The following is an 18,887-nucleotide window of genomic DNA, read 5'->3' on the forward strand; positions in this document are numbered from 1 at the left end:
TTTTTGTTCCATATTGTGTGGGAAGCGGCAAAGATCTCAGCTCCTTGGCCATTTGCTAGCCGGATTTGTCACTCCCTGTGGGGAGTTGCAAAATAGGCAGGGGAGCGCCACTCCCTGTCAGAGGAGAAGCCAGAAGAGCAAAGATCAACCGCCTGCAGGCAGGGTGGTATCGGCCCCTCAGGCGCTGTGCTAGAACACTTTGGTCTGGTTCCTCTTTTACTCCAGTCTTAATCCCTTGACCCTGTTTCCTAGCAACTGACCTGGGTCAGCTGCCTTGTTTTCCCACCTTGAAACCTTTATAAGAGACAGTTTTCTGAATAAAGCTCTCTTTCTTGCCTGATCGAAAGTGTGTGTTGTGTCTTTACTCTCTGTGCGTCCCTCTTCCTGCCCTGTTTTCTCTCCTTCCCTCAGGAAAAGAACCCAAGATGATTCTCCGCCCTGCTGACCTGGCTTCGGGACAAGACACATACCACCGAACGCCGGGGACGAGCGCACCGGGACCTGGCCTCGGCTAAGACAATATTGAAGTTTTGAAAGCTTAGTTTTAAATTTGTTAGGGTAAAAAAATAATAATAATAAAATAAATAAATAAATAAATAAATTTGTTAGGGTAGATCTGTTGCACTTCTGCCCTTAGTCCTAATTTCACAGACCCTTTTATCCTGGAACATAATTTTTTCTCCTAAGGCATGGACTTTCTGAGGTTTCTATGGAGAGCCTGTGGTGTTTGCACCGTCTCCATAACTTGGCAGATCTTGAGATCCACACACTCTCTCTCCTTTGTGGTAGGCAATAGCTAACATACCTCCTCAGCTGTTATCTTTCTCCTGGACCCCTTGAGTCTCACTCATACATATGCAGTCCAGGACTCAACCAAGGATCTGAGGGGAGTTTATATGCACATTTTCATGGATTTTCTTCCTCATTTCGAGATGCTCTGGCTGACCCAAACTCTGTTCTCTGGAACATCAAGTCAATAGGGTTATAGCTTTCTACTCATATTTCAGGCACCCATGCCATACCCTGGAGAAGACCCTCAGGGGAAAAGCAGCATAAATATGAACCTCACTCAGTAGATTTCTCTCCTTTCAAAGATTGGATTCCCTCTAGTTTCTGCTATTTTATTTTTTTGTTGTGTAGTGCCTTCAGATAGTTACCTTTTCGATTTTGTCTAGAGCTGATCACTATTAACTATAGCAAGTGAACCCTATATAAGCTGCCCAGTCACTACTTAGGCCAGCCCCTCCTTACATTTATGTTATAGGCACCAATCCTGCTGTGCCTGCCTTTGTAATTAAGATATATGGTGCCTGATGAAATGCTTGGAGAAAATCTGGTGTTCTGTTTATCTCTTGCAGCCCTGGAATGTTAGAACCAGGAGGAGGTAAACTGAAGTAAGTTGGGTCAGGTTCTAAGCTGTAATCTCTTTCCCAGGGATGCACAGTGTGTATAGAGCACACATCCTCAGATCTCAGATCTCACAGAGCAGAGCATTGTGGAAATCTTGGTATTGAAAATATAACATAAATAGTTCATGCTAATGTTCACTTGACAGCTGTGCTTTGAGCACCTATTATGTGCAAGGCTTTGTACTGGGGAAAAAGATGTGAATAAGGGAGGCTTTTTAGGGGTGAGAGATAAACAGCATTTCATGGGAGCCATAAGCAGGCCCCTTACCAGGTGCCAGGAAAGTCTTTCTGCACTGAATCTTAACTAAGGAGGGGAAGTTAGCCAGGACAGAGGTGGAGGCCCAGTTTTGGGCTGTGGGAACAGCATGGGCCATGGCTTAAGGGCTAGATGTGTGTTGTGGGAGAGAGTACAAGGCAGGAGTAAGATGAGCCACCCAACTCATTGAGTGCCTCCACTGTAGGCATTTGTTCTTTGTAGCAGCCCTCAGAGGGTGGGGTGGGAGTCAGGGCTTGTTTGAGCTGGTGAAGGCAGGACTCATACTGTGCCTGGGCCTCCTGGTAAGCCTCCCTCCCTGATGTGCCTGGGCATTGGGGGAATCGACAGGTAAGCATCTTTTGAGGGAAATAAGGGGCTGGATGGACCCTGACTTCCAAAGAACAGGCTGATGTGAACAACACACTCCATTTATACACCATCTCCCCTGCTGAAGACTTTGAAAATCAAATACTCCCCAAGCTATGGAAACCTAACCACTGGCTGATTGTTAGGACTTTATTATTATAATCACTCAGCCCAATTCCAGCCACCAAGGGCAGAACAATGAGCCATTGAAGCCGCATGGAGGTCTTTGCTTCCTATCCACCCTCTCCCACGGCAGGGACCTGGTGCTGAGGCTTCAGTGAGGAGGATGGCGGCATGCCTGTGCCCTGGCTGCACCAGTGCACCCCATGGGGACTTTTGGGGGGTCTAGGCATCGGTCTCACTCATCAAGTGGGAGGCCCCAAGAAAACACATCTGGACGTTGCTTTGATCTCCTCACATTCTGTCCCATATCTTGACCCTGGTAGCTTAGGAGCTAATTACATCTGCTTTGGGAAATTTATAGGTATGAAAATTCTTCAAAGATGCTAAAGACCACAAGGCACCATTAACTGTTCTCACCACACATGGCCTGCATGCCTCACTAATAAAATTATAAAAAGGGAGACTACGGGGTGCCCTGTGCTGGGGTGCTCACACCCGTGTGCCTGGTGTCCAGTGCCTGAGAGCCCTGGCTGGGGAAGTGGCCAGTGGCGAAGGCAGGGAGCTGGGCCTACTTGGCTCTTGACACCCAGCTGCTGTGTAACCAGGTCACACCATCTCTTGTTTATGGTTCTACTTTATTCCCAAGCATTTGGTGTTATTTGATCATGAGTTATAAGCCAGATATCCTGATTTTATTAGAAAAAAAAAAACTTAATTTTGTGGAACCGCAAGCCCGGATCACTGTCCTGTGAAACTCTATAGGCCAGAACCTCGGCGGTCTTGAGCTGGGCCTGCCTCACCAGTCTTTTTGCTGTGGCCGCTGGCTTTAGATTTCCTGCCTGGGAAGAGGCCGGAGCAGGACCAGCCAGGCAGCAGAGGGCTTGGTTGTTTCCTGAGCTCCACCCAGGTTCATCAGAGTTGGATTTTCACCCTTGAGTGCCCAGCGCTCTGCCCTGTCCCAGGAGGTCAGCCTCAAACACAGGCACATAGGAGGGGGTCCTCTTGCTGCCCTTTCAGATGGCGTTGGGACGGCTGCTGGGACCCTGGCTTAGGTTTCGGGATTAGGGAAACCCAAGCACCGTAAACCACGTTGGGGCTGGGATTAGATGGGCTCAGCTCTAAGATGCTTTGCTGGGCCCCATGGGCTGACGCAACAGCCTCTTCATTGCCCTTGAAGGCACAGGTGCTTGGCCGGGAACCAGGCCGTGCAGAGCTCCCAGAGCCCTCGGGTGGAGAGACCAGTAACCCGAGAGCTCAGCCAGGGTTGGGCTGTGCAGCAAAGGCCGGCGGATGGGGGAGGAGTGGGCACAAGGGAGAAAGGGTGGCGAGCCAGACCTGCTCAAAGGGGTTCTGCGGGGAAGTGCAAGAAGCAGCAGCTGTAAAATGGTCCCAAAATCCTGTGTCCTCCCTCCCAGGGCTATCCCAGAGAACCAGAGCATCAGCTGGAGCAAGTTTGCCCCCCTAGGAGACCCTGGCTCCCTGACAGTGGGTGGCACAGCTATTGTCACTCTTGTTTCCATCAGTCATGTTGCTAGCCTGAGGTGGGTGCTGTCTGTGGCCTGTGTGAGCCCAGGATGTCTGCTGCATGTCCTTGGCCTTTGGCAAACTTTCGCCATCATGGAGGGGTCTGGAAACAGGAAGTAGTGACACCGGTCACAGCTCCTGGGCAGAGAGGCTGGCCCTGCAGCCTAAGGTGAGGCCCAAGGAGCACTGGGTGTGGGTCCCCCAACGGAATGGGATGGAGGGGGGAATGGGCACTAGCCCCTCCACACTCACAGGTGCAACCTGGCCTGCATGGGTGAACTGCCATCTCTTTCAGTTCTCCCAATTATCAATCTTGACAGTTCTTGCCTGTTGAAGAATCTTAAGAGACTAGCCTCGTTATCTCCACAGCTTGTGGCTGGGCCTGCCCCAAAGGTACCCGTGCAGCTCCCTCCTTCACCAGCCTTTTTGGGGGGCACCTGGCGGCTTGGCTCCACCACAGTCCCATCCTGTTGGAGCTGGGATGCCTGGCTTGGGCAGTGGGCAGCACAGAGCTGGTGTATGCACAACTTTGGGGGAAGCCCCCCACACACCTGTGGAAAAGCCCAGCAGAGAAGCCACTCACGTGGAGCGCCAAGCACCTGCCTCATCCTGAGTGTGCAGAGGGGCCTGGGGTGGGCAGAGCCTGTGTCCCATTCCTCCGCCCCTCCCTGCCCCAGGAGGGTGGCATCCAAGGCATTTATTTCTTGATACCCCTGCCTGGTACAGGATGGACCTAAGGCAGTTCCCAGGAATAGTCAGGATCCAGCAAGAAAGCCCAGGTCTAAGATGGTGGCAGAGGAAGGAAGAAATAAGGGTGGGGCCATGAGGCCTATCGTCTGGCTCTGGGCTTCCTCTACAAGGCAGCTGCTGGCACTGGCATCAAGGGAAACCTGATGAGGATGGGGAGGAGTGGGAGGGTCAAGGGAGGGAAGATGGGGGAAGGAGAGGAAGAGAAGAAGGGGTAGACAGAAGCAGGCCTCCATCCCAAAGGCTGTAGGGGCCATTTTCTCAGCCCAGAGTGCTTGTGACCCCCACCAAGAGGGCGTGGGGCTGCAGCTTGGGGCTCTGTGACACATCCTGAAGGTGGTCAGCTAGCTCCCTACACCGGGTGGCCTGTCAGCTGAGGGTCAGGGCCCTGAGTGGGCGGGTAATGGGGTCCTTGATGGCATAAGGCTAAAGGCTGGCAGTGTTCAGGCCTGCAGGTGGCCCCAGTGGAGGGACATCTGGTCTTGTGTTGGGATGACTACACCCCCTGCCCTGTCCCTGATTCTGGTCTCTGTGCCAGTACAGCTTGGCCTGAGGTGAGGGAAATGCCCCCTCATGTCACTGCCCCCACATCAGGCCAGAGTCCACAGCCTGGGAGTTTGGGGCCAGGAGTGAGCAGCTTCCTCTGAGGCTGGGGGGCTTCCCCCCAAGAGCCAGGCCCAGCTTAGGCCCCAGAGGATGCCAAGTATGCAAGCCCCCTCACCTTCTGGATCAAGAATTGCTTCAGACAGAGAACACCCTACTGCCGCTTGCTCACCTTGGGGAGGGAGACGGGGGGTGGGGGGGAGCTCTCAATCTGTCTCTAGCAGTGACCAGCCACCATGGCCCCTGTGTACCCCTTGACCAGGACCCAAGGGTGAGCCAAGTGGGAACAGTAGGCATGGACAAGGAAGAACGTGGGTGGATGGAAGGAAGGGGCATTCAGGAGGCCCAGGGTAGAGAGGGGTGGGGGTGGTGGCTCCCAGAGGGACACAGAGATGGGTGGGAAAAGTCTGGGCCTGGGACGCTTGGCTGGGATCTGAGTGGGCCAACTTGGGGAGACAGGAATGGCCCCTGGCAGCCTACCCCCAAACTGGCCTGGACCCTCTACCATTAGCCCAGCATAGAGGAACCTCTCATGACATACTTGTAAGAACTAGATGCCTACATGGGTGCTTCCCCATGTGGAGCCATTAGCCCTGCAGCCCCCTGACCAGAATGAGCCAGGCACCTGGAGCCTGAACAGGGTCTGGAGGGCTCAGTGACATGGCCTGGTAGCCCTAAGTCTCTGGAGATGGCACTGTTTCTAATGAGCATACTGCCCCTTGACTTGGGTATCCTTTTTTTGCAGGGCCCTGGACTGCCTGTTCTGCAGCAGGTCCTGACAGCTCTGTATGCAGCATCCAGCCAGGGCTGAGGGTCTGCTTCTGGCTGGGGGGTGGGCCACAGCCTGGGGCATTGGTCACACCTTTGAGCTACTGCCAGCACCAGGTAAGGGGAGGCACCCCAGGGACCTCAGGGGCAGGCCTGAGCCCAAGGCCACAGGCACTGATACTGAACCACAGGTGCCACCTGATGCCAAGCTGTTTCTCATGGGGCAGCTCCACCAGTGAGGGCCTCCCCAACCATGTGAAAACATGGCTGAGGGGCGTGTAGAGAGGGTATTCCCCACTAGCTGCTGGAGTCCCAGCAGGGCTGTGAAATGCTGGTGGGGAGGGGCAGGGCATCAGCAACCTATGGAGGGTTTGGAGGGCCTGCAGGCTGAACATCTGGGCTACCTTCTGTGGGCTGATGCCCCCTCCATCAGTTCCAAATGTCTGCCTCAGGTCCAGCCTGCCCCTCCCTTGCTGAGTCCTTTAGGTCCTGGGTCCAGCCCTTCATAATAACTTTTCCCTTCTCTGTGCACCCACCTTCCTGGGGGCCTCAGGACCACTGGAAGGGGGGCTGGCGGGGGGAAGGAGAGGGGTAGTAGGTGACCAGAGGTGACCTGCCTCTCTTCACAGCAGAGGGTGAGGCAGGGAAGGTATGGCTTGGCCCCTGAGCAGCAGCAATCCTCCCCAACCCCCCACCCCTACATCATTGCAAAATCTGGAGCCATAGACAGAAGTGTGCCAGACATTGCCAGGGGGAATTACAGGTTACACCAAGCAATCTGGGAAATTAAAATCCTATTTTCACTGCACCATAAAAACATGCAAAGATGGCAGGAAGGCAGCCCTAGAGTCAAGTGGAGAGCACCTGGCCAGTGCTGCTCTGGCCCCTCCCTGAGCTCCTTGGGAGGAGGGGCACAGGGAAGGGCTGGGCCCAGGGAGGGGGCTTGGGTCACACAGTGGGTCTGGAGCCAGGCAATCCCTGGGACATGCAGAACAAAACCACTGTGGCCTAACACATCTGCCCTGCTCCCCACACTCTTGCTCAGACTTGAGACCCAAATGTGTGACCTGCCTGAATGCTGGGCATGAGACCTTGAGCTGTCATCCCTAGGCCCCTCCAGGGCAGTGGGGGCATGTGGGACATTCAGGATACTGAACCCCATAGCCAGAGCAGCATGGCCCGGAAGGTGGCCCAGGTGATGGCAGTTGCCAGTGCTGGGCCTTCTGTGGCAGACTTTTGCATGGAATGCCCACTGGTGGTGAACTGGGCCAGGCCTCTGCCCACAGTTTACCAGGAAGGCGTGGGCCCCCATGCAGGCCTGAGGCCTCCTGGACAAGGTCTGTGGAGCCTCAGGGCCACACAGGCCACATCCCTCAAGAGCTGTTCTGAATGCCCGCATGACTAGGTAATGAGGCTGGCAGGGCACAACACCGTGGATGCTGCAGAGGGAGGTCAGCTAACATAGCTGATCTCCTGGGGGGTGTCCTTGTTTGTCCCATGGCAGGGCCCAGCTCCAAGGGGCCTCTTCCTTTCCTAGAGGAAGGCGCAAGCTGAGTGAACCGGCCAGACACAGCATGGAGACAGTAGCCATTACAGACATAGCAAGTGTGCTGGGCCGAGGTCCTTTCTAGGGAAAAAGGGTGCCTGGAGAAAACGACCGGTAGTGGGGGGCTGTGGGGTCATGGACATGGGGCTGGCGTTCTGGCTGACTCGAGGGGTGAGCAGGGAGGTGGAAAGTCCTCGCCCCAGAGACTGTCTGGTGTGTGCTGTGTTCTCCCACATGGGCTGCATATTTCTACCATCATGAAAAGCAACCAAGCCATTTCAAGTTCCTTGTTTGTCCCATGGCAGGGGCCCAGCCCAGCTCCAAGGGGCCTCTTCTGACACCCCCAGGAGATCAGCTACGTTAGCTGACCTCCCTCCCCAGACCTCGCCCTTCGCCTCCCAGGCAGAGGAACACCTCATCCCAGTGCAGAGGGGAGCCTTCCCTGCACCTTCCAAGGCAGGGGCCCGCCGCCAACCGTGCGTTAAATGGGACACGGCTGATCTCTCGCCGCACCTGTCAAGAGGGCACTGGCCCAGCCCTGCACTCGGCATCTTAATTGGGCGTCTGAGAGCTCCTGCACACGCTTCACACCAAGCAAGCGAGTGTCTGAGGCTCCCCTAGGCCCATTAGGTGCAAAGACATTCCTTTGTTCACTGACAAGCAGGGTCCCATCCAGGGCTCCCGGGCGGGTAGACTAAGTGATGTTTTCTTAAGGAAGACACGAGATTAACCACCGCTAAAGCCCCAGCACAATGCAGGGCCCTGCCTGTCACTGTCAGCGCTGTCTCTCTGCAGTGACTGACAGGTGCGGCCGGGTGCCGAAGGGCGCTCCCTCGGCCCATCAAGCCTCAATGTGCAGGATTAGCCTGAGCACAGCAGACAAGCTGGCTGGGAGGGCCACAATGGAAACGTAATGAGGTGCATGACATTTAGGGGACAGAAAGCCTCCAACACCCTTGCCAACTCCTGTCACTGGGCCACACCACTGGCAGGTTGCTCTGGAACAAAGCCAGTGGCTTCCCACCCCCATGAGGGCCTGCCTTGCTCTGAGGCAAACGGAGACCCAGCAGAGGGTCCTGGGAGGGACGGCCGTGCTCCTTGTGCCTGGAAGAAAGGGTCAGGGTCTACTGGGGCGGGGCTGCGGTGGTTGGAGCATGCTGACCCTGGCTCCCTTTGTAGCACAGCTTGAAACAAAGGGGTGTATGTGTGACAGGCTGGGCAGCCAGGCCCCACCTCTACCTGGGTCATGGGCGGCGGGGGGGTACATCAGGGACAGCACAGGTGGAGCATATGTCAGGGAAACACCCTCTTTATTTACATTCCAGAAATACCAGGGGGGCTCGGATGTGGGCAGCCCACAGGGTGGGTTTCTGCGCACATCGTCATCTTCTGGCATCAGGGGCCTGGTGGGGCTGGCCCAGGCAGGAGGGTGTGCAAGGTCAGGGGCTGACAACCCCTGGGGCCATCCCTGCAGGGCACACAGGGGATTCTGTCCAAATGCCACCCACACTGACGATCTCAGGGGCTCTCCAGGCAGAGGTGAGGCTTGCCCAGGCTTGGCCTCTGGCATCCTGCAATAATGGGGAGTCGGCATGGGACAGTCAGGCCATCCCGGCATTTGCCTGAGACACACACAGGGACCTTCTGGGGACAGAGGAGAAATGAGACCTAGGGAAAGTCTCCGCCCCCACCCCCACCCCCAGCCCCCCAATCGATGCATCACAGGGAACACTGTACTGTTAAAAAATATTTTGGAATGATGAAAATTTACAGCAGGTCTTAACAAAACCGCTCTGTTAGGTGTGATATTCTGGTAGGAGTTTCCTCAGGATACCCTTTGTCCTTATTAAGGACCCAAATTCACAGGACCCTCAGCTGCCACCCAGCCCTTGGGCCTGCCTCAAGGCATCTTGTGGGGTGCTCACCGCTCTGTCTATAGTCTGCGTTAGCTCTCAGGACCTGAACCCCAGGAGGGGCTGACAGCCACAGCAGACACCCCAGACACCGGGCCATGGAAGCTTGGAGGACACGCTCACACCGACAGCTGAGTAGGCTCTGACCACATACAACCTTTTAGCAGGGGTCAGGGTAGTCTCACTAATTTCTTCCGCCTCAGAAGAGGGCTGGGATGAATGTACCCGAGGCTTCCGGCTGCCACCTTCCCAGCCCGACTTTGCAAAGCTCCAACAGAACCAGATGTGCAGTGGCTGCCGTGCATAAGGCAGCATCTCCACCTTCTGGGCAACAGGGAAATGAGCCGGTGCTGCTCTTCGTGGAGCAAAGCTGGAGGGAGGCACACCCCTCCTGCCTGGCAGCCCACTGAGCTCAGCCAGGGGATGCGTTCCACACCCAATGTCTGCCCGGGACGGGCTGCTGTGGTGTGAGCCCAGCCTTAAGACATTTCCTGCATCTGGGGAGCAGTGGCAGCCAGGTTGGTGTCCGGAGGTGCCCTGTGGAGGGTGGGCCCTCAAATGGCCTCCTTCCCAGCCCTGTTTCTTCAGCCACTGTGGCCTAGGCACAGGTCTCACATCTGAAGTGGCACAGCAGGCGTAGCCCCCCAAGTACCTGGAGAGAGCAGTTTGGCACCCAACCCCACCCCGATCTCTTGTCCATCCTTAAACACAGAGCCTACCCCAGCTGCGTACCTGGATCTGAGCCTCAGAAGAGCCTGGTTGTGGGGGGCAGCAGGCACGCTGTGTGCCCTTGAACTGCAGGGATGGCTGCCTACCCTCAGCAGCCCGTCACTGTGGGGTCCAGGCCCGAGCGCTTGGAGATGCGTAGCTTGACCACCTCCTCCGCGCAGGTGGGGTGGATGCCCACCGTCTGCATCACCTGCTTGTAGGAGGCCCCGAACCTGTGCACAGGGGGACAGAGGGACCCAGGCGATGAGTCAGCACAGGGAGGCATGTCCACATCATCCCGTCCCTCTGAAGATGTCACATGGGGGAGGGTCTTGGAAGTCACAGTTTCCTTGCTGCTCTCCAGTCCTGGGCCCCACTCTGTCTTCCTTAGCCAGCATGGCTGCTGACACCCATGTATCTCCCAACAAATGCCAAGCAGCTCCATGTCAGGCCTCCCTCCTGCCTCTCCCCTCCTTCCCTTGCTCCATACTGGTCTCCTACTGCTCCCAGCCCACCAGACACAGCCACAGCTTGGCCCATGGCTCCAGCTGGGCCTTCTGTGGTCCTGCTCCCTCTTCCTGCTAAGGTGAGGCTTGACCTGCCTGCCCCAGCAAGCCCGAGCCCACTTATTACTGCAGCCTGCACCCGCCCAGCCTCCTGCCCAGTCCAGCTCACCTCGCTCTTCTGGTTAGCACCCAGCTTCTCACACACATGCCCCCTGCACCCTCAGCAGTGTTCACCTCCCCGCGGGCACAGTGAGTATGGACTCCCCACGGGGCGCTTCCACTGTCCGCAGACAAGGCTGCGACAAACAGCCTGCTTCTGTCTCTGCACACGCGTTAGAATATCTGGTGCGTGAGTTCCCGACATGAACAAGTGTGTGCGTTTCAAATGTGGACCGAAGGCCCCCAGTGAGAGGGTCCAGTTCACACCCTCCTCTTGATGGTTTCTGAACATGGGTCTTCTCGCTCCACTGATTTCCTCAAACCTTCAGCATCTCCACGGGGCTGGACGGTGTCAAACCCTCACTGATCAACATGGTTTCTTGGTGTTTTAATTACATCAAAAATTCCAGATGAGGCACAGCAACTTTCTACTTTTTCTACTAATTTTCTTTTCCTGTGAATTGCCCATCCATGTTCTCGATCTTCCCAGTGACTCCATCCTATAATTATTATTGTTACTGGGTGCCCGGCTCACCCAATGACTTTAATATCCTCGGGGCATCTGGACTAGACCCTCACAGGCCCCATTGGCTTCCCTGGGTTTGGGCCCTGCCACTCTAGCTCCTGCCCTATCTTACTTCCTACCTCCTACCTCCCCCATGCTCCAAGGCTGGGTCCTGGCCATGGCCCCAAGCCACAAGCATATATGGGGCTCCAGGCAGCCCAGGAAGCTCTTGCTGGCTCCCTCACGGCCACTTTATCTTTCTGGCCTCCTGCCTCTGACAGCCCCACACCCCACTGCCTCAAACAACCTGCCACCACCCAGAGCCTCCGTCAGCAAAGGCTCCAGGCAAGCCTGGGGACACGGGACCTCACAAAGCACAGCTTGTGCCCAAGGTCCGGCTCTGGAAAACACATGCTGGCCCTCGGGCAGCTCTCGTCAAGCTCACTCATGACTGCCTGGGTGCTTTGCCATGTGAAGGAGAGCCCCAACCCTGCTCATTCTGAGGAGAAAAGACCCAAAGTCTGACCACTCCCCCCACCCAATACCCTGGGTGACCAGGGACCTGGCCTCTCCCCTAGCTCCTCAGGTGGCCCAGCTGCCTCTTGTATAATGGGGCCTGCTACGTCTGAGGAGATGCTCTGCTGAAAACACAGACAACACTACGTAAAAGCAACCCCAAGGCAGCAGACTGCCAACCACAGAGCCGCCAACATTCAGAGCGACACCAGTCTGGGCATTGTGCAATGGCTGATATTCCTCTGGACTTACTTGATCCCCAGAGCAAATCCTTGAGTGACTTCACCTGCATTGGGACCAAGGAGGTGTAGGCCCAGCACCAGCTGTGGGGGCTTCCGAAGACACACCATCTGAAAGCCACAGTGTCAATTGCCAGCCTGGCTGGAGATGGGACCCAGGGACTGCACACGTGGCCCACCCTGGGGGCATGAGTGGTTATGTGGAGCTTCCCCACCCATGGATGCCAGCTCTTTCCCTGCCTCTCACCTCCTGGCATGTCCCAGCCCAGGCCTGTGGGGACACTTACCTTTATGTAACACTGAGATGCATCCCGTTCAGCCACTGTGAATTCCAGTGGTTTATAATATGCATGATAAACCTAAGTGACAAGATATCGATTCCTGGAGTCAGTAGCCTCCTATGCATTTTATAGGCCCAGTGAACTGCAGGACCTGGTGGGAACCCAGAAGTGCCTACCTGGCCTGCAGGTTGTGGTCTGGAGGGCGAGGACATGGCTCAGCTGGCCATGGATAGCACCCCTCTCTCTCCCACACAAAGGTAGCCTGTGGCTGGAGCCACATTGTTTGTAGGACAGACCCTCTCCCACCCAGGCCCAAGACCCCTATTGACCACAGTAGCAAAGCGGGCACCAGATTGGCTAAGTGCAGCCCACTGTGACTTGTCACAGAGCCCGAGGCTCAACACAGGGCACAGTGCCCCCAGGAGTACACACCAGGTAGGTGTTGCAGAGTGGATGGGGTGACTGCAGACATTGGAAGGGGGTGACTGGCCCACCCAGTGGCTATCTGGCCTCCTGAGGGCACTCTGGTGCTTGCTGGGCCTCCCTTGAGAAAGAGGAGGAGGCAGGCATAGGGAGGCCCCCGGGCCACACTAGAGCTGTCGGACAAAGGCTTTCAGCACCCGAGAAGGGCTCGACAGAGTGTTCAGGGCTGCGGCCAAGTAAAAAATGAGCGGAGCCCTCACATGTGCTGCACAGCCATTATTAATTAATGGAACTTCAGAGAATATTGTTCTAACTAAGACAGAATTAAAAAGAAAATAAACAAAGGGTATTTGGCCATTCAACATTGTGAAACATAAAACAACATTATAGAATGCCATGAACATATGTCCCCATGTACTTGTGATGAATCAAACAAAAATAGCAAATACAGTACTGGGGGGGAAGGCTGGCCTGTCAGGCATGGCCCTTTGATGGAGGGGACTGGGGCGCTGGAGCAAGGGGCAGACCCTGGAACCCAGTGACTCATTCCCAAAGGACACCAGGCCCGCAGTGGTGGCCACATGGGGTCTGGTTTCTCCTGGTCCGTCTGCAAGCTGCTGCAGTAGCAAGATGAAGCCACATGGAAGGCTCCCAGCATTCACAGCCTGGCAGTTTTCAAAGGCTCCTGAATCCTGCTGAGTCACCCAGGGCACCTCCTGGGGCCACCCCAGGGCCACAGCAGACCAGGTGAACAGATTCAGAAGCAGCCTTCCTCTGGGATGAGTACCTAGGTCTGGGCTGTTGGGGGCCTATGAGGGCTGGACGAATCTCAAATAAGAAACCAAGGCAGGGGTGGCAGGGAGGTGGAGGTACCCAAGGGCAGGGCCAGGTAGGGTTGGGGAGAAGGGAGAATAGCAGCAGCCCAAGGATAGGAGAAGGTCTGAGGGTAGAAGACTTTCCAGGTGGAGGGAGACATGTGCCCCTGTGAGGCGGACCACACCCCAAGGTGCCCTTGTTTCTGGGGCTGTCCTCCAGCACTCCTGCCCTGCATGTCCCTTCATACCATATCTCAGCTGTCATTCGGGGCCCCCCTGCCCTACCCTGCTGAACTGCAGGCCCTGGGAAGCAGGGACGCCAACACTCTTGCCTGCTCACCGGGTCTCTGGGAAAGGCTGTCATCAGGCTGTGTGGCTGAGCACCACACAGGCATCATGTCCTGGCATCCCTCTGTCCTCGGGGACCTGACTTACCTCCACATGCTCTTCTCCATAGTGAGCAATGGCCTCCTCCTCTGACAGCCCCACGCAGCCATACTCCAGTGGGGTGAAGATTGTGGTGGGGACCTGGAAAGCAGGTCTTAAGTGAGGTACACTCCTGGGGACCCAAAACTGAAGATTCCCACCATGGGACACAAGAAGGGGCAAGTGCAGGCTGGGTCTCCAGATGTGCTGGCTGGCAGCCTGTAAGAGGGTGAATGGACACCCTCATTTGTTCCTGGGCCACACCTTCAGAGCTAAAGTTCACACACATGCACAGGTGAAGGCACATGTGCATGCACTTGCACAGATGTACATGCACACATACCCCCACGCCCCTGGGAAGATCTGAGGCCGTCTCCAGACTGGACTTTGCGTGCTAGAGGGCAGTAGGTACTCACGTTGCTGTAATCCATCACATCCGAGGACTGACCGCACAGCCGCTGGGCCAAGAGCTTTCCTGCCATTATAGCCGTGGGTGTCAGCTCGGGCCGCCCCTGATGCAAGGAGAGAGCCTGGGTCACTTCAGCATGACTGAGGGAGTCTGTGCAGTACCCTCACCACCACCCAGGCCTTCCTAGAGAAGCTTCTCCCTTTCAGAAACCTCCAAAGGCTGTTTGCCTCTGGGCCCCTGGGTTCCTGGGGGTTTGCTTGTTCTCCAGCTCGCTTCCATCTGTCCCGCTCTGAGAACACACCTGTGGTTATGACCCCCTTCCCTCGAAGAGCAGGTGAGCTGCCAATGAGCCCAGCTGCACTGCCCACACTCATGCACAGCTTCTCTCTGAACCCCTTCTTTGTGTTCGTGGCCTTGGAGAGCTGCCCTCATGACAAAGCTCCAAGGAGATCCCGCTACCGTACAATCGTCCACCTCAACTGGGATTCAGGCTGAAATGGGCCCTGGAAGCATTTCATGTGCTCCTGACAAGCAGCTTGGCTGGCACGTCACAGTCCATTATAGATCCCAAGTCAGAACGCCGTGCTGCTGGAGGCCCCTCTGTCCCAGGGTGTGTCCTGCTCGGGGAGCAGGAGGTGGCACAGCCCCCAGTGTTCCTGCACGCGTCAGCCTGGGACTGGCTGCCAATCACCTTCACAGCAGCAGGAAATGCAGATGTTGTTTGACATTCCAGAAATGAATAGAGATCTGCAGAGATAAACTCGTGAAAGCAGCCCGTGCATTCCACCAGGCCTGACTAACTGCGGAAACGTCTGTGCGAACAGCACACAATATCGCACTAGACAATGGCTGCCCCGCCCGCCCACTGGACTCTTCCCTGACAGACGCCAGACCACTGTGGTGTTAACTCTTTTCACTGCCCAGAATGGCCTTTCCAACTGAGTAGTTTTAATATTTCAATAGATATTGCCTGTGTGTGTACTGTGTATTTCTGGCAACATAGTCTGAAATATTACGGTTTCCACTATGTCTGCATGAGCCCTGTTGCAGATGGATCTCGCCCAGCTCCTGGGTGCGCAGAAAGCACCATGTAACACGCAAGGCACTCTCCCAGGACCATGAGTGCTATCTTGGGGAGCGGCACACAGGATGAACACAGGAGGCGCCACCAGAGAATGCCACGTCCCACCGCCAGAGGTCACACGAGCAACAACACTGCCCAGTCACATGGGCATGTGAAGCTTCTCACTTCCGTGCACACCAGCAGGCCAACTAGATGGTCAGAGATGATTTGGGTGGGAGGAGTGGCCAGAGCTCTGACTGCTCACGCCAGCAAGCTGTGCCTGGGGTCCCACCTCCATCTGGTAGTCTGCTTCCCGTGCGCCATCTCATTAATCTGGGTTCACAGGCAGCCTCAGGTGGCAGTGCTTGGCTCACAAGTCAGCACTGGCCACAGCTGGTGAGTGACCCCTCTGGTACCATGAGAATGCCAGGGGCCATGATGTCCTAGAAGGAGGGATCTATATGGGGTCAGGTGTCTTCACAACAGACCTATGCCAAATGGGTAGGCTGGTCCTTTAGGAACAAAGGGAAGGCCCAGCCTTGTATGGCCTCCTGCCCTGGTCTCTGTGCCAAGCTCTCTAGAGGACCTTCCCATTGTGAGCTATGGCAGAGGCTGAAGGAGACGTGGTTCTGAAGCCCTGGGGACACCCCCTCAGCTCTGGGATGTCCCACCCAGGGGCCCACTTGCAGATTCTGGCCCCCCACTCCCAAAGTGGATTCTGGAGTGTGCCTGGGCAGGGCAGTGCCTCCACTCTCGGGTGGGCACAGGCATGCTTGCTGACTCCCCTGGGCCTTCTAGCTGGCTTGGCTCCTCCCTCAGGCATCCTTGGATCGCTGCACTAAGCATCTTCTAACATCTGCCTGAAATAGTTCACTTATTTACTTGTCGTCTATGACCCCGGCCAGAATGTCACTTCTACGAGGGCTAGGACTTCTATCTGTTCTTGCAGTGGCCACAGAACTCAGAAAAATGGCTGGTGCCAGAACACATCATGGTGGGTTTAATAGCATCCCCCACATGCATGTCTGCCTGCAACCTCAGATGGAACCTTGTTTGGAAATGAGGCTCTTTACAAATGGAAATTAAGGAAAGGATTGAGATCATTTCAGACTGGTCACTTAGGATGGGCCCTAAATCTAATGAGAGGGTCCTAAGAAGAAAGAAACAAGGACAGACATACAAACTCACTCACACACACACACACACACACACACACACACACACACACACGAGGATGGGCAGAGAGAGAACAGAGTGCTATAGCTGCAAGCTGGGACTGCCCAGGGCCATCAGAAGATGGAAGGGATGAAGACTCGTCTTCCCCTAGAGGCTTTGGAGGGAGCACAGCCCTGCCCACACCTTGACTGCAGACTTTTGGCCTCCAAAATGTGAGAGAATACATTTCTATTGATCCAAGCCACCCAGTTTGTGTTGATTTGTAATGAAGCCCACAGGAAACTAACATGTCAATGGTGCTGGCAGGTCTGGCTGCCAAGAGGCTGGCTGGGATCTGGGGGGCCTGGCACATCTATCTCTCAGGCTCCTTTGGCCAGGATCCTGCTTGAGCCACCTTCCTTAGAACATGCTGCACATATACAGGACAGGCCAACTGCTCCTGAGACTTTGGGAATGTGAGGGTCCCACAATGGACCAGCCACAGGCCATGAAGAAGGGAAGGGCGATGACCAGATGCCTCCCAGGCTAGGGATGGGGCTTCTACCAGGGACTCACAAGGGGAGGAGCAGGTGGGCGGTGAGTTGGGGCTGTATCCATGTGCCCTGCCCCCATCTGAAAGCCAACTGGGGAGAATACTGACCCACAGTTCAGAGGGCAAACTGAGGCAAAGAGGTCAAGCTCAGTGCTGTGGGGCCAGGACAGCCCCATGGCTCTGTGTCACCAGCCCACCTTTGGGAAGTGGAGCTCCATGTGTGCAGACACCCTCCCTCAGAGGTTCACAACAGGAATCTGCTGATGGTGCTTTCAGTTTTGAAGCCTTCCCCAACCTCGTTCCACAGAAAGGAGGAGCATTCTGGCAACCAGAGGCTGATGCCCAATCCTTCCCAGAACTTGAGTCTAATAGCACCTGGGGTTTGGCTCAGAGTCCCTGTGAGCCTTGTAGGTCCCCAAGGCCCAGATGTGGTGGGGCCATGGGGTGGTGAGGCCAGGTGGCAGGTCCAGGCCGTACCTCTGCTACGTCTCCGATGGCATAAATGTGGGGGACGGAAGTGGCTTCCTGAGCATCGACCAGGATCTTCTGACTGTTGGGGTTAGTGTTTATTCCAGCATTCTCCAAATTCAGACTTCTGGTTTCTGGAATTCGACCTGAAGGAAATAAAGAGCAAGGCTGAAAGACTTTCAGTAGTTCTGACTGAGATTCCTTGGTTTATTCACAACACTTCTCAGAATGCCCATTTGGAATTGGCAAAACATGAAGCACAACGGCATCAAGGGGCTCCTGGCCTCTGTGAGCTGCACACATGCACACATACACATGCACACACACACAGTGCACACACGCACACACCCCACCTGTATTTGCACAAAGAATCAACGAGAGTATGAAGTAAGACTAGGAGAAACAGAAAGGAAGGAAAAAGGGTGGAGAAAGCAGAGATGGAGACAAGACTTCTCTAAATATAGCCTGTGATACAATTCTGGTTTTTTAATCATATACACAGTTTCTATATTCCAACAACAAAAAAATAAATTAAAAATGGAAGAAAAAGTCCCTGTAACTTATAAACAATCTGAAACCAATGTGCCTAATTGGATATGCAGTTGATAACCAAGTATATACAAAAATAATTCGCTCAAGAGACGACGGCAACCCATATTTCTACTGTCTGTCCTAAGAGGATTATATTCTAACAATAAGTAGACCCATAAACAGATCTGATGTGCCATTCAAAGTGGTTGAAACCCCATAATGTCAAATTGAAATTGGAAATTTACTCATTCTAATTTCTTTCTTTAAATACAAAGTTCCTATGGCTCTGACCACAGAAAAAGTCTAGAAGCAGTGACAACCCAAGAATGATACGCGTCCCATTCCTGCACGGTGATCTCAACCCTTCCCTACGGCAGGGGCCAGGCTCCAGGCAGACACTTCAGTCCTGGACGCCTTACAGACACGGTGGAGTGTGAACAAAGGCACGACGGGCCCATGCAGCCTTTGAAGGCATGTGCCCTGAAGGGAAGACATGGCATATACACAACGCAGGTCTCTCACAGAAGCTGTGGCTTCTGTCATGTGCACGCATTTTCCAGCAAGGCAGGGGCGCACATGTCTCTGTCTTTGTGGAGCACGCCTGTGGGCCCCAAGGGAGCTGACAGACTCCTGGGTCCCCATATGGCACCCTCCCTTCCACTGTCTCTGTGACCCCAGGGTGCCCCACCCTCCTGCAGGGTGCTCTTCCCACAGGTTCACACTAGGGACAGGATGGTGCTCTGTGGTGGACTTATGCTTCCATCCCATCACCAGACTGTGTTTACATGAATAGGCTGTGGCCTCCTGTCCCCAGAGTCCAGCAGCAGGATGTCCCCCAGAGCAGCCAGTGAGAATGTACAAACTTACGCCTTGCT

At 55.2% G+C, this 18,887-nt stretch overlaps 1 protein-coding gene across 5 annotated transcripts in view; it reads right to left on the reverse strand.

Annotated features, from left to right (window-relative positions):
* Positions 1 to 8,820: 8,820 nt before the first annotated feature.
* TXNRD2 (thioredoxin reductase 2) overlaps positions 8,821 to 18,887 on the reverse strand; it is a 42,357-nt gene continuing 32,290 nt past the window's right edge. Inside the window, exons 11-17 of one of the 5 annotated variants that reach the window (XR_003902580.1) lie at positions 17,491 to 17,627; positions 14,250 to 14,345; positions 13,843 to 13,935; positions 12,176 to 12,247; positions 9,988 to 10,196; positions 9,268 to 9,576; positions 8,821 to 8,913 (exon numbers count right to left, since the gene is read on the reverse strand). Coding sequence is in view for 3 of the 5 variants with exons in the window: in XM_029922315.1 (XP_029778175.1) it covers positions 10,073 to 10,196; positions 11,902 to 11,999; positions 12,176 to 12,247; positions 13,843 to 13,935; positions 14,250 to 14,345; positions 17,491 to 17,627 (620 nt within the window). In the remaining 2 variants the exon portion in view is untranslated. Of the gene's footprint in view, positions 8,914 to 9,267; positions 9,580 to 9,987; positions 10,197 to 11,901; positions 12,000 to 12,175; positions 12,248 to 13,842; positions 13,936 to 14,249; positions 14,346 to 15,140; positions 15,749 to 17,490; positions 17,628 to 18,887 lie in introns of those variants that run through there. The other 4 variants (XR_003902579.1, XM_029922315.1, XM_029922316.1 and 1 more) reach the window with 4 other exon arrangements.

The sequence above is a fragment of the Suricata suricatta genome, chromosome 14 (genome assembly GCF_006229205.1).
Source record: "Suricata suricatta isolate VVHF042 chromosome 14, meerkat_22Aug2017_6uvM2_HiC, whole genome shotgun sequence".
NCBI classification, from domain to species: Eukaryota; Metazoa; Chordata; class Mammalia; order Carnivora; family Herpestidae; genus Suricata; species Suricata suricatta.